This window comes from Crinia signifera, chromosome 5 (assembly GCF_055691185.1).
Source record: "Crinia signifera chromosome 5, ASM5569118v1, whole genome shotgun sequence".
Classification (NCBI taxonomy): domain Eukaryota; kingdom Metazoa; phylum Chordata; class Amphibia; order Anura; family Myobatrachidae; genus Crinia; species Crinia signifera.
The window spans coordinates 187,692,271-187,708,114 of record NC_139221.1 but is presented as its reverse complement, the minus strand read 5'-3'; the positions used below and the strand labels follow the sequence as shown (position 1 = coordinate 187,708,114).

General features: G+C 45.9%; 1 protein-coding gene across 12 annotated transcripts in view; it reads right to left on the bottom strand.

The window, feature by feature from the left end:
* Positions 1–15,844, bottom strand: part of LOC146080731 (uncharacterized) — a 258,773-nt gene that overhangs the window by 22,721 nt on the left and 220,208 nt on the right. For all 12 annotated transcript variants that reach the window (XM_083188317.1, XM_083188319.1, XM_083188314.1 and 9 more), the window contains 2 exons: positions 9,704–9,754; positions 9,390–9,497 (listed from right to left, as the gene is read on the bottom strand). In XM_083188317.1, coding sequence (XP_083044443.1) covers positions 9,390–9,497; positions 9,704–9,754 — 159 coding nt within the window. The remainder of the gene's footprint in view (positions 1–9,389; positions 9,498–9,703; positions 9,755–15,844) is intronic.

Genomic DNA, 15,844 nt, shown 5'->3' with positions numbered 1-15,844 from the left:
ACTAAGCGTCCTCACACAGACAGTCCCCCTTCCACCCTGCCTGTCGCTCCCCCTTCTACCATGCCTGCCGATCCCCCTTAACGTAGTCGCCTCTTCCCCTTCCACCCGGCCCAACGCTCGCCCTTACACACTGGCCGCCGCTCGCCCTTACACACTGGCCGCCGCTCGCCCTTACACACTGGCCTCTGCTTCCCTGTCCTCACTCCTGGTGGATCAAAGCAGCGTAGATACTGTTCTGTGTACCTGCGCTGTCAGTGCATTTTTTTGGGGGGGGGGGGCTGTTTGGTGGCGACGGCTAGGGGGGGCTGTTTGGCGGCAGTGGCGAGGGGCAGCAGAATTTTTATGGAGGGGGGGGAGCTATAATTGTACTACTGCCTGGTGGGCAGTGGTGCCAAAAATATATACATTGCTGGCCCGTGGCAGCAATGTATATATTACTGGCATATGAATAACATTGGTGGGCAGTGATGACAATAATATATACATTGTTGGCATGTTGCCAGCAATGTATATATTACTGGCTAATTAATAATCATTGGTGCACAGTGGTGCCAGTAATATATACATTGCTGACCTGTGTCAGCAATGTATATATTACTGGCTAATTAATAATCATTGGTGCACAGTGGTGCCAGTAATATATACATTGCTGACTTGTGCCAGCAATGTATATAATAACTGGCTAATTAATAATCATTGGTGCACAGTGGTGCCAGTAATATATACATTGCTGACCTGTGCCAGCAATGTATATATTACTGACTTAACATTGGTGGCCAGCGGTGTGCTCCGTTTTGAGCAGGGCGGGGGGCGGGGCCAGCAGCGCTTTGTGTTCTGGCCGGGTGATCAGCGGGGGAGCAGGGGCTGCAGGGCTTTGCAGCAGCAGCAGCAGCGAGAAGGCACGGAGATGATGAGCGGGGCGGCGCGGTGTGGAGTCGGACCACAGCAGGTGAGTATATGACACTGGCGAGGGGGCGGGGGGAGGCAGCGGGGCGGGCCGCCGGGCTGAAAGTGGTTAATCTTTCAGCCCGGGGCAGCGTACACACATGGCGATGATGGATGAAAAACCATCCATCATCGCCACATCTGCTGGTAAAACCAGCAGATGAACCACTTAACTAGCGATGATGCGGGAGCGCGCATCATCGCTAGTCGCCAATCTGGGGGGCATACACACTGGGCGATTTTCATCTGAAAATCGGTCAAAACAGCAGTTTTGACCGATTTTCAGCTGAAAATCGTTAAGTGTGTATGGGCCTTATATGCCAGAAGGGTCCGGGGTCCTCTCGACTTAGTCAGGGAAAGCTGGGAAGGATCATTCCAGGAACCGGAGGTTCCGGTCTTAGAATATGTGGCCCAAATGAGGGAGAGACTGCAAAGGCTAATGCAGCTTGCGCATGACCATATGCTGGAGGCACAGGGAAGGCAGTGCAAGTATTACAACCAGCATGCACGTGAACGGGAGTTGGAAGTGGGTCAGAAAGTGATGGTACTGGTACCTGTACGAAAGCACAAGTTACAGGCGACCTGGGCAGGGCCATATACTGTAGTGGACCGACAGGGGCAGGTAGATTATATCATTGCCCTAGATCAAACCGGGAAGCGGGTGGGCACCTACCACATAAATAGATTAAAAAAATATGTCACCAGGGAAATAGGGGCTGTGGCAATCTGCTGCCCACCAATGGATGACCCAGAGACTGACCCCATCCCTGACATTCTGGCAGCAACCAAGAAGGATGTGGGGGTGGAGGCCGTGCCCATAGGCACACAGTTAACTGAAACCCAGACCCGACAAATGAGGGAGGTTTTGGAGCTAGTGGGGCCTCAGTTCACTAGCAGGCCAGGACGCACTCATGTAGCAGCCCATCATGTCGACACCGGAGCAACTCGGCCCATTAGGCAACCAGCATATCGGCTGAATCCCGAGGTGCTCAATATGATGAAAAAAGAGGTAGACGAAATGCTGGCGCTTGGGGTCATTGTGCCATCAAATAGTCCCTGGGCCTCCAGCGTGGTCTTAGTGCCCAAGAAGGATGGGAGTACACGCTTCTGCGTGGACTATAGGAAGCTGAATGAGGTGACAGTGACAGACGCATACCCCATGCCCCGGGTAGATGAGCTGTTAGACAGGTTGGGGATGGCTCGCTATGTGTCCACCCTGGACCTTAGCAAGGGGTACTGGCAGATACCCCTTACCAGAGAGGCACAGGAGAGGTCAGCGTTCAATACCCCATTTGGGCTTTTTGAATTTACTGACATGCCCTTCGGGATGAAGAATGCCCCTGCCACCTTCCAGCGTACAGTAGATCGCATACTGACAGGGTGTCAGGAGTTTGCCCAGGCCTACCTGGATGATATAGCAATTTTTAGTGAGACCTGGGAGGATCATCTGCAGCATGTAGCCCAGGTTTTAGCAGAGATTAGCCAGGCAGGGTTGACAATCAGACCGGATAAGTGTCAGATGGGGATGGCAGAGGTGCTGTACCTTGGCCACAGGGTTGGGGGAGGCCGTATTCGTCCAGAACCAGCAAAAATTGAGGCCATTCTGAAGTGGCCTCACCCCACTAACCAAAAACAGGTACGTGCCTTCCTGGGCACAGCGGGGTACTATCGTAAATTTGTTCCTCAGTACAGCACCATTGCCAAACCACTGACTGACCTAACGACCAAAAAGTACACCCGAAACATTGACTGGACCCCTGACTGCGAGCAGGCTTTCTCCCAGCTTAAGGACATCTTGTCCCGGTCCCCAGTGTTAGCCGACCCTGACTTCCGCCGGCGGTTCATTGTGCAAACAGATGCTTCAGCTTGTGGAATAGGAGCTGTGCTAAGTCAAATAGGGGAGGATGGGTGTGAGCACCCAGTTGCCTTTATTTCCCGAAAACTAGTTGCCCGCGAGATAGCCTACGCCACCATTGAAAAGGAGTGCCTAGCCATCGTCTGGGCACTAAAGAAGTTGCAGCCCTATGTGTATGGGCGTGAGTTTTCAGTGGTAACAGATCATAACCCCCTTAGTTTTCTACAACGTACAGCTGGAGACAATGGACGGTTACTGAGGTGGAGCTTAGCCCTACAACTGTACAACTTCTCTATTTCTCACAAAAAGGGTAAAGATCATGGAAACGCGGATGGCCTATCCCGTCAGCAGGAACCAGACCCAGTGCCACCTAACACCAGGAGACCAGCCCTTGCCATTACCCAGGACACCAGGAACATGGACTAAAATGTGGGGGAGGAAATGTGAAGGAATTGCATTGGCGATAAGTGAATTGTGACATCCTCTACTCCACAGTAATTAATGTACATTTTAGCCCTATTGTTCCCTATGTATGTCTGTATTTCCCAGGACTTTATTCATGTAAGCATTATACCATTGATACCATTTGCCCGTGCCCTGACAGGAAAAGGGTTATCATAAACTGTCCTCCCAAAAGGCAATCTCCACAGGGGGTGATCCAATTACCCTGCTATTTTGCTGCTATTTACAGGAAAGAGATAGCAGAGGAACCATCTCCACAGGGGGGTTTACAATTCTTTGTAAACCTCTGGGCTATAGCAGACTTTGTGGAACCAGACACAGCAGGGGTTGGGAGCAGCAGTTGGACAACTGCGGATTGAAGGTGGGATATACCTTATGCTTGAATCCACCAATCAGGAACTTGGGCAACCCCACAGATGATGCGATCACCGTGGGAATTTGAAATGTTTTAAAAAGTGTTTTTTGGTGAGACCAGAGAGAGCTGAAGGAGAAGAGAGGAGGAAGGAGGTTAGTCGCAGTCTTAAGGTTCAGAGGTATGCTCTACCTGTGTCTTGTGGAACGCCTCATCCTCGCTTCTGTGGAGTTGCCAGTGTTTTGTGGACTTATACAGTTTTCTGCTATCACAGCTGTGTGGACAAGTGATAGTTTGCCCTGTGGAACTGATCTGGGACTGTGACTATACAAGGACTGTCTGTTTGGGCCTGCTACCTGAATATCTTTCTACTCTGCAATTTACCTTTGCCACTGTTTATTGTCTATTTGTGCGTGCTGTGGAAAATAAACCATTCTTCTGGTTTCATCTGCTCGGTGTCTGAGTGATTGAGGAACTCGTACCCTCACAGTGTATATGCGAAAAGTATTGGCACAATGGATGGCGGGATGTACCGCAAGTGGTTGGTACATCCTGCTCCCTGTCTCCCTCTGCCTTCTGTCACACTTTTACCTGTCCTTAGGTCTCCTCTATTGTATCACCTCACCAGTTTCTTTCTCCAGTGACTCCTGCTGCCTGTATGCTGACAAGTGTGTGTCCAGACTGACGCTTGATGTTATGGGCGTGAATAAGAAGCAGTGAGGTACCTGTAACATTACCACCATTTGCTGACCAGCTGTACAACAGTCGGGGACACTGGTCATCACAGGAGCAGGTGAGCAGAATATAGTGACTGGGGAATTTGTCCCCCTCTCTCTCCCATATGTCTCCCTCACTCTTTGCCTATGGTAAGAAAATGTATGAATGTTTCTGGATGCACCCACCTCATAGCAGTTACCCACTCGCTCCTTTGTCACCCTCTGATTCCTTTTTCCACCAATATCTCCCTGTCACCCACTAGTGACCTGGAAACATGCCCCCCTTTCTCTCCACGTCTGCCTCGCTCTTTGCCCCTGGTCTTGACTCTCTCTATTTCTCTCTGTGTCACTGGTCTCTCTTTTTCTCTGCGCCTCTGCCCCTGGTCTCTCTCTCTGCCTCTCTGCCCCTGCTCTCTCTCTCTCTCTGCCCCTGGTCTCTCTTTCTCTGCCTCTCTGCCCCTGCTCTCTCTCTCTCTCTGCCCCTGGTCTCTTTCTCTGCCTCTCTGCCCCTGGTCTCTCTCTCTCTCTCTGCCCCTGGTCTCTTTCTCTGCCTCTCTGCCCCTGCTCTCTCTCACTTTCTCTGCCTCTCTGCCCCTGGTCTCTCTCTTTCTCTGCCCCTGGTCTCTCTCGCTCTTTCTCTCTCTCTCGCTCTTTCTCTCTCTCTCTGCCCCTGGTCTCTTTCTCTGCCTCTCTGCCCCTGGTCTCTTTCTCTGCCTCTCTGCCCCTGGTCTCTTTCTCTGCCTCTCTGCCCCTGGTCTCTTTCTCTGCCTCTCTGCCCCTGGTCTCTCTCTCTCTTTGCCCCTGGTCTCTCTCTTTCTCTGCCCCTGGTCTCTCTCTTTCTCTGCCTCTCTGCCCCTGGTCTCTTTCTCTGCCTCTCTGCCCCTGGTCTCTCTCTGTTTCTGCCTCTCTGCCCCTGGTCTCTCTCTTTCTCTGCCACTCTGCCCCTGGTCTCTCTCTCTTTCTCTGCCTCTCTGCCCCTGGTCTTTCTTTCTCTGCCCCTGGTCTTTCTTTCTCTGCCTCTCTGCCCCTGGTCTCTCTCTCTCTCTCTGCCCCTGGTCTCTCTCTTTCTCTGCCTCTCTGTCCCTGGTCTCTCTCTTTCTCTGCTTCTCTGCCTCTCTGCCCCTGGTCTCTCTCTCTCTTTCTCTGCCTCTCTGCCCCTGGTCTCTCTCTCTTTCTCTACCTCTCTGCCCCTGGTCTCTCTCTCTTTCTCTGCCTCTCTGCCCCTGGTCTCTCTCTCTGCCTCTCTGCCCCTGGTCTCTCTTACCCTCTTAAATACACATCAGGGTATGGCACTGGACTGGATAGGTGCTCTCCATGTACTGCTGCTCTGCTGCTGTACACTGTTGCGACCAATCAACAGTGAACTGAATTACAGGCAGCGATGCTGGCAGTATAAAGCACGTTCCCAGCAGCAGGCCCAGAAGTGTCCCAAATTTATAGTTTTCAGGGAGGCGCGGAACACCCTAGCACCGGCCCTGCCCGGGGTAATGCTGCAGGTGGAGGTGTTGATGATGCTGCAGGGGGGGTGATATACATACATATATATATATATATATATATATATATATATATAGACACACACACACACACATACCTGCTATCTCCCTGTCATACCAGCTTCCCCTGTCCGCTGCTCTCTCCCTGTCATCATAGCCTCTCCAGTCACCCCAGCTTCCCCAGACAGTCACCCGCTATCTGCGTCACCCCAGCTTCCCCAGTCACCCGCTATCTCCGTCACCCCAGCTTCCCCAGTCACCCGCTATCTGCGTCACTAATGGATGTGTGACGTGTAATCGGCATTACATTGTATTTTTTTTGCGGCCCTTATGAGGCCACTTCCAGAAATTTTCCAGGGCCACTTTTAGTCCCCAATCCGCCCCTGAGTTCTTCATAATTAAATTGAGAGGTACCTGTAGCACCAAAGGTGCTGATGGAATCAGGGGATGTGTCTTTAATCAGATTTTTAGCCGCTGGTGTCCTTAAGGTGTTGTCTGTACCCGACGCCATATTCTATTCCATGCCTCTTCTCCTGCCTTTGTGGCTGCGGGGAAGGAGATTGCTTGGGGTGCCCTGGGGTCCCAAAAACCTCTCCATGCCCGTACTTGTCCGACAGGGGGCGCAGGAGCGCTCTCTGCTGTTACCCGACAGTGTAATTGGTGCCGGAGCTGCGACAGGAGAAGGAGCTCTGAGGAGACGCTGTTCACTCCTCCATGCCGGAACCCGAAGTGTATTTTTGGTACTTATGTATTATCTGGGTGCCCGATGTGATTGATTGTATGCCTTAACTTAAGGCATACAATCAGATGCGATGGACGCGATTTTGCGGTAAAATCGCGTCCATCGCATGCGACCAAATCGCGCATGCGATGCGATTTTCCCATAGGAATCAATGTTAATTGGTTCCAAATGGTCCCTGACACCCGATTTCACATTAGGGCAATGTTAAATATCCCCCAGGGCCCCCCCCATTAGGTGTATTAGCCCAAATGCCCCCGCATTGTTAACGCCACCCCACCATCAACGCCAACTCGAAGTGTGGCGAGCCCGCGAGGGGCGGCGGTATGCGTCCTCCGACATTTTCATACCCTCACTATCCACGCCGGCGTGGAGTTGATTTTATATAGTGTTGAGAGCGCAGCCAACCCGAAGCGTGGTGAGCGCAGCGTGCCGCGCGAGGGGATGAGGAACTTTATATAGTGTGGCGAGCGCAGCGCGCCCCACGAGGGGACGCAAAATACATGTTAAGTAATCCGCGTGCGCTCACCACGCTTCGGGCTCATATTCCGCATGCGCTCGCCACACTATATAAAATCAACTCCACGCTGACGTGGATAGTGGGGGTATGAAAAGGTCGGAGAACGCGTACCGCTGCGCTCGCCATGCTTCGGGTTGGCGTTGATGGTGGGGTGGCGTTAATAATGAAGGGGCATACACCTAATGGGGGGGCCTGGGGGGCATTTAACATTGCCCCTTATGTGAAATGGGGTGTCAGGGAACATTTGGAACCATTTAACATTGATTCCTATGGAAAAATCGCGTCGATCGCATCGCATTCGCGATTTGGTTGCATGCGATGGACGGGATTTTTCCAACCCGATGAAAAAATCGGGCGCCCTGATAATACATAAGTACCGTATTTTTCTCTACTTAATACTACAACATTGGCGCAGATATAGGACGGTTCGTTATGGGGGAGAACGGGGTATCGGCGCACATTACATGCACTGATACTGCTTCTCCCCCATGTATGAAGGAGCTGAGGTGCGGTAAATGACAGGGGTTCTATATCCCTGTCCATATCAGTGATTCTATCTAAATGATATCAGACCGAATGTATGAACGGTCAGCATCGCTGACCATTCTGCCCGCTGCTGCTATTGGCTTTGTGTCAGCCGGACAGCGCTGTCCCTACTGTTGGCACTGGGGATCTCGCATGAGTAGCGAGATCCCGCTCATGCCCAGTTCAGCCGGCCAGGGGGGAAGGATATAGCACATTAGTTTACACTGATGCGCTATCTCCAGGAGGGGACATCGCCGGAGGGGGGAGTTTGCGCTCCCCTGCTTCATCAGACAAGATGTTAATGCGGCGAAGCAGGAAGTATTATAGCGTTGCTCTATGCCCCATTATCTGCTACATGGTTAAGCATTAATCTCAATCCACAACCCAATGCATTGCTCTGGACCAGTGGTTCTCAACCTCGGTCCTCAAGGACCCCCAACAGTGCACGTTTTCCAGGTCTCCTGGCAGTTGCACAGGTGCACTCATTATTCACGGACACATTTTAAAAGATCATAGGTGGAGCTAATTAATTCACCTGTGATTCTGTGTGGAGACCTGGAAAACGTGCACTGTTGGGGGTCCTTGAGGACCGAGGTTGAGAACCACTGCTCTGGACAACAGACTGTCATAAAAAAAAAAAAAAAAAAAAAGACAAGGGCTTGTAACCTTCTGGTGTGTGAACCAGGGGTTATTCTGGTTCACTCGCAAAGGCAAATTCCTTATCAAATGGACAAGACAATGAGCACAGCAGGGGGAAGGGGGCAGATGTAAGATGTGCAGAGAGAATTAGATTTTTACACTGCAATATAGATCTCACTTTGAAGTAAAACCGCCCCCAAATCTAATTCTCTCTGCAGAAGTTACATCTGCCCCACCTGCAGTGCACATGGTTTTGTCCATTTGAGAAGGAATTTGCCTTTGCGAGTAAACCAGTATAAGTGCCTAGGTCACATACTTCTACGTTTCTTGGGATTTAGGTCTTGTCAATGGTACAAAAGTGTAGAACAATTTGACAGTAGTACAAAGCCATAACAAGGAAGACTGACTTTCTTTTGGTTGGAAAATCAAATCCATGACAGAATATCCCACAGTTTTGTTGGCTCTGGCTAAACATTGTCCTCTTTAAGCTAATGTGAGGTATTACATCCACCATTTACATCTAACAGGTCATATTGTCAGGCCTGGCACACACCCCCTGACGAAGTCCTTCTCTATGACTAAACGTGTTGGGCATGACCATCTGCTATCTTGACAGTCGACGTACATCTCGGTCCATGTACGCTTGGAGGTATCCCGCTCTGGACCCTCTGCCTGGTGGAGCGGTGAATCAACATCTTACACGCTCCTGCTGAGGTGCCGCAATACTGCTATGGCAAGCTGTTTTATCTATACCCCAATGTACATTTGCTGATTACATAGTCAAATATTTTTATGCATTTGCTGACTGGTGTGCTTCTCTCATTCTTTTCTCATAAGCATTCTATTGGATTCATGGTTGGATCCTAAAGAGAAGCTGGACATTTGTTTGGACCTTTGGTTACCTAAGACATAGGACTGTTTGCGCTGGGTATATTCTTGTGCCTGTACCCCTTACTAAAGTGCTTGTGCCTCTACCCCTTACTAAAATCCAGGGTGGACACATAGCACTGTTTCCAGCTGGTTCAATATTTAAGACAAAAATATACAGGTATTCAATTAGGGCATTTATCTTAAAGAGAACTCGCCATTTGTATAGCACAAATATAATATAATATAAAAAACGATACAGATAAGACTTACCATTTCTTCCAGTTTCTCTTCTTTATATTTATTTAATGCTCTGGAAAACATCTTTGCCATCTTTATTGCAAATGCAACATCAGACTCATTTGCCACCTCAAAGTTTTTCTAAACAATATGAAAGCAATATGAAAGCATTGAAATTACAGGAATTAGGACATATGCATATACTATAATTTGTAATAAAGAGTATCAAAAACACCACTTCAAGAACACATACCAAACCCAATGTAGGGCATTTTAAAATGAATAAAAAAAACCCTTCAGGCACAGATGCATTGCTTATATTGAATACAAGAAATATCCATACATACCAGAAATTCGAACACATCCTTCTTTGTTTTTACTGGCTTAAAATGAGCAATCTAAAAAAAATAAAAAAATATAACAGTTTACAATATCACAATAATTAAAACTTAACAAACTTTATGTTCCTTCTTATTAAACAGAAAAGCTCATTAAGGCATATAGATGTAGCTGTGCTCATCTGTGTGTAATCACTATGCCGCACAAATCATAGTTCAATGCATTTCTATGACCTGCAGAAGCAAATTAGATGCATGAGTGTGATAATCGATTACAACAATCACACATGCCGATTTGCGCAGGAACAATGACTATAGCTACATCTGTATTTTGTGATTATTGTTAAACAGCATTTGTGTTAAACTACTTGCCTGTGATGTGAATGGAGGGGGTACATTACCTGGCCAGATCATATCACGTGACGCACTGCCCAGCCCTGTACCCAGCTATTCGATTAGAAGATCCAATCTGCACAAATGAAGATCGGTTCATTTTTTTTAGCTCTCGGAATGCACTGCAGTGATGCGGTGGTCTCTGACTACCAACAGCACTGCCACCAATTGCATACCAGAATGCTGTAGAACTGGAGCACATGTGCAAGGGATCACAGTTTGGGGAGGGGAAAACTTTGTTCCACTTGAAGTACTATTTTACTGAACCCTGCAATTAGAGATTAGCCTCATCCAGGGGAACGGATTGTCAGTACCCCCTGACATCTGCTCCGTTGTGTTATGCATATAGGGGAGGCAATATGCCAATGGGGGTGGGGATGAATAAAATAGAGCTAACTAAAGTGAAAGGTGGCAAAAAACAAAACAAAATACACATTGATTACAGAGTAGGGGGAGGGGGTGCTAAAATTACACATTATTAACTGTTAATATGTTTTTCTTTACTCCTCCTTGGCAGCACTGACTTCTGGGTATGTTCCTCCAATGGGGCAATTTGATGCCTGAACAAATCTCATTACATATTTTTTTTTTACAGGCAATGGCTTCATCCAATATTACACTTAGGGCCCGATTCTGGTTCACTTGCAAAAGCATTCTCTCTCTTTAATGGATAAAACCATGTGCACTGCAGGAGGCGCAGATGTTATATGTGCAGAGTTAGATTTGAGTGTTATTTTGTTCCTGTGCAGAGTAAATACTGGCTGCTTTATTTTTACACTGCAATACAGATTTTCAAGTACAAACCCACCCAAATCTAACTCGCTCTGCACATCTTGCATCTGCCCTAACTGCAGTGCAGATGGTTTTGTCCACTACAGAGAAAATTTGCTTTTGCAAGTAAACCAGAATCAGGCCTTTAGCGCAGAGATTTTTAAGGAACTGGTAGTTAAACCTTTCTCCAGCCCCGTCTGTAAGAAACCAAGTATTGTGGGAATCAAATTTAGGTTCCTATTTTCAATGCACCAACTAACATTTTTTCCACATCCAATAATAAGTAAATAGTGTTCTCACTAAGTTCTTAGAGACACCTAACTTTTCTAAATTTCTGACTTTAGCAGCCATGCTATCAGGTTCCATGACTTTGGTTGAGGTGGACAACAATGATCTTGTTTTAGAATGTCGGGAGCTGCTGACAATTTCAAGAGCCTACCGACAAAAAGTTGTAGGACCTTCAGGAACCAGGCCCTTCTTGTCCAGTATGGAAGTATCGCTATTAGAGTAGCCTCTTCCTTTCCTATCTTCCTTAATACTCAAACAGAGAAAACAGGAAAAACATATGCCAGGCTCATTTTCCAGGAGGCTGAGAGAGCGTCTACTTGTACCACTTGATGATCTAGGTGTATCTTGAAAAAAAAAATGTTTGTAAGCTTTGTGTTGTGGGCTGTGGCTATTAGGTCCACCTGTGGTCTTCCACATTCATGTGATATGTCTCTGAAAATTTGATTCTTTAACTCACATTCTACTGGATGAATTGCATGTCTGCTCAGAAAGTCTGCTGCAATATTTTTCTTTCCGGCTATAAAAATACTGCAGAAATATTTGTTACGTTTTATACTGACCATTCCAGTTGATATCTTGCTTATCTCATCATACTGAGGCTCCTTGTCGATTTATGTAAGCAACTACCTTCCTGTTGTCGGATTTTATGATCGGCCCTTTGTTTCTTATCTTTCCCTGAAACAGTCGACAAGCTAAATAGAGCGCTCTCATTTCCTTTAGTCCTGGAATGATTCTTTTGAAAAATATCCTGGCCAGGTGCCAGTTCTTGGTCGCAGGTAGCCCCCCCTGCCTAAAAAGCTGGCATCTGTAGTCAGTTACCATTGGTTAGGAAACTGTGAATGTACTTCCGCACTAGTCTCCTGTTGTTGCATGTGGCTTTACTTCCAGAGTAGAAAATTCTCTTAACGTAACTCTTCTTTCTGTAGTTAATTTGATCACCATACACTCTTTGTCTGTAGGGACTCACAGGTACCTCACCTGTTTCCTGGGTGATAACTGACTTTTATGCAGGCTGATTAGCCAACCATGATCACACAGTGGGGGTGATTAAGGTTGGTTTGCAAAAGCAAACTCTTTCTTTAATGGACAAAAACCATGTGCACTGCAGGTGGGGCTGGTAATATGTGCAGAGAGTGTTAGATTTGGGTGCGTTATTTTATTTCTTTGCATGGTTAATACTGGCTGCTTTATTTTTACACTGCAATTTAGATTTCAGTTTGAACACACCCAACTCAAATCTAAACTCTGCACGTTACATGTGCCACCTGCTAGTCCAGGAAGACAGAGGGAGCTTATGGAGCTAAACGCAGGGCTAAAGGGATGGTGTAGGAAAGAGGAGTTTGGGTTCCTAGAGCATTGGTCGGACTTTTCAGACAGGCGCCATCTATACGGCAGAGACGGATTGCACCTGAATGGAAAGGGAGCAGCAGTGGGCACGTAATACAGAACAGGGAGGAATGGGCAATTATGAGATTGGAGGGTGGAGAAGGGGGTTGGGGAGAAAAACTAGAGTCAGTAAGAAATCAATAGAGCATTGAGTTCTCAATGAAGCCTCAACGGAAACATCTAAAAATAAATACAAACTCAAATGCTTACTGGCTAATGCAAGAAGCTTAGCAGGAAAAATTGGGAACTAGAAGCTATGGTCACTAGGGATGACTATGACATTATTGGTATAAAAGAAACATGGTGTAATGAGTCACACAACTGGGCACTAAGCATGGAGGAATATGCGCTCTACAGAAAAGACAGGGAAATCAGAAAGGGCGCGGGGGGGGGGGGGTGCCTTTATGTAAAAAATGATTTAACATCATGTGGGAAAGTTATGAGCTCAGATACAGAAGAAGATAACACGGAGGCAGTGTGGGCAGAGATAACTGATGATAAAAAAAAACAATAATACAATTTTAATAGGGTATGCTACAGACCGCCAAACCTGAACGATAGGGACGAGTCTCTACTCTTAAACCAAATCAAAAAAATCATCATCAGATCAGGGGCAGGTACTAATAATGGGGATTTTAATTTACCAGATATTGATTGGAAAAATGAGACATGTAAATCAGCTGAAAGCAGTGAGTTCCTAAGCTTGCTCAAAGATCAATTTAGCACGCAAACGGTAGAAGCTCCAACTCGTAATGAGGCATTATTGGATTTAGTATTAACAAATAACAGATTTAGTTTCAAACACCAGAGTATTTGAACACCTAGGGAACAATGACCACAACATGGTTTCACTGGAAATAAACTTCTTTAAGCTACAATATACAGGACCGGCTAAAAAACTAAACTTCAGAAAAGCTAACTTCGATTAATCAGGGAAGCTCTAAAAGAAATTAAGTGGGAGGAGTTATTTGAAGGGAAGAATGCAGAGGAAATGTGGGATACATTTAAAAATGTGCTTGAATCATTAACTATTAAATACATTCCAGAAGTCAACAAGTACTGGCTTTATAGATTTGATGCCCTATTAAATAAATATATATGGAATAATAAAAAATCCAGAATTGCCAAAAAGTACCTGACTCTCCCAAAAAACAGAGGGGGTCTTGCCTTCCCTAGTTTAGAAAGTTATCAACTAGCGGCTTTGTTAGACCAGATAACCCAGTGGAATGGAAGCATAAGCGGAGTAGTGGAGGTAGAAAGACATCAAGGTGACATAGGAAACATCCCCTTGAAAGACCTAATATGGCTCCCCTCTACGTTTTTGGGCCAATGCAAATATGCACTAAGATCAGTTGAGGTGGGGTTGAAAGCATGGCACAAATACTTGGATCAAATCGGTAAACTCGGAGCCCTGATAGGGCATCTCCCTATTAACTCCATGGCTAAGGCCATACCGAATTTAAATTTGAATACCTGGAAGAATAAAGGAGTTAGCACAGTCTCGGACCTGCTCAGTAATAAACAACTAATGACTTTTTCGCAAATCAAAGGAAAGTATGACATTCCTAACCTTGATTTTCATAAGTATTTGCAAATAAGACATTGGTTGCAATCCAATATATTCCAGAATAAAGAGAAAGAGGCAATACCAAGGGAGATGGTGGCTCAAATAACTGGAGCACGAAAGAAAGCGGAAATCTCCTTTTGGTATAAGGCTCTAACTCAAGGAAAAGAGGAAATGAAAACTAGATGGCAAACTAAGTGGGAACAAGACCTAAACTTTTCCCTTGAACTGAAACAATGGGATCAATTATTCGGAATGATACACCGAATGTCCAAAACATCTATTCACACGGAAAGATATCTTAAGATATTTTATCACGCATATTACACACCAGTTAAGATACATAGGACGGTATTCAATGTACTCCGATAGTTGTGTTTTTTTTGCAATTTCTTATTTTTTCGCTCATTTTCTATGTTCGATACGTTTCACCTATTCAAAGTTAGAATTTTGGTATTTCGATAATGTTTCGCTTGTTTTTTAATGTTCGTTCCTCTCGCTTAGTTTTCAGCGATATTTTCGCTTTGTTCGGGCGGTATCTTTAATTTATCGCCTTTGGAAGAAGGCGTTAATATATCACCTATTCGATGTTCACTTTATGCAGCCTTCTGTACATTTCACGGTGTACTTATCGCCATTTTTTAACGATTTCATTTACATGCACAATGAAAGTTAAATTTGAATTTAATAAATAATAACATAACTGAAATAACGCTTTTTTTCCACTAATGTTATATAACTAATTATTAAAGCTGTAACACTTGTAATTAAATATATATTTTATTTATTCGGGAATATTTTGCAACATTCACTTTTAACCATGATCCTCGGGGGCATCATGTGATCTTTTTTACCCATGATTCATATCTCCTTCATGATCAAATCACTCATATCTGAGACTTCAGGGAGTAAACAGCATTGGCAGTCTGCTGGTTTTGGAATTCGTTTTTTGTAGGTCTTCACTCGTTTCCCATTGTGATCACAGACTATAAAAATGGAGCCATTCACTGATTCAGTTTTGCTGATGCTGGGGGTAGCATGATTACTCGTCCCCATAGAGGTGAGCAAGATGACGATCAGGAAATGGCTGTATTGGGTGAGTCTGCGTTGCATTTTTCATTTCCCAGGCCGCGGCACTACCGTGCTCGTCGTGTTTTGGAGTCTCTTTCTGAGGTGGAAGTGATTCAAACTTTTCGCTTGTCATCTCAGGAAATATATCTGCTGTATGAACTGTTGGAGGCCGACCTGGAACCACGGAAACGGTCTAACCATGCAGTCAGTGGTTTTCAGAAATTGCTGGCTGGGTTAAATTTCTTAGCGTCAGGCACATTCCAGCCTAATTTATCTCAGATTTGCGTTTTTTCACAGCCAACATTGTCACGCTGTATTAACCAGGTCCTATTGGCTTTCCGTAAATTAACAGGCCAGGTAATTAAATTCCCAGATTCAGACAGTGGATGGAGAGACATTAAATTTGGATTTTACCGTAAAAATAAATTCCCAAATGTATTGGGAGCGATTGACTACACCCACGTGAGAATCACTGCACCTAAAGATTTGGAGCAATGTTTTCGAAATCGAAAACAATTCCATTCTTTAAATGTACAGGCTGTATGTGATTCCAAAATGAGATTTTTGGATTTGGTTGTGGGCTTTCCTGGGTCGGTCCATGACTCATTCATCCTGAACCAGTCATCCATTTGGGACGATTTTGAGAATGGCCGAATGCCTGATTGTTGGGTAAGTGC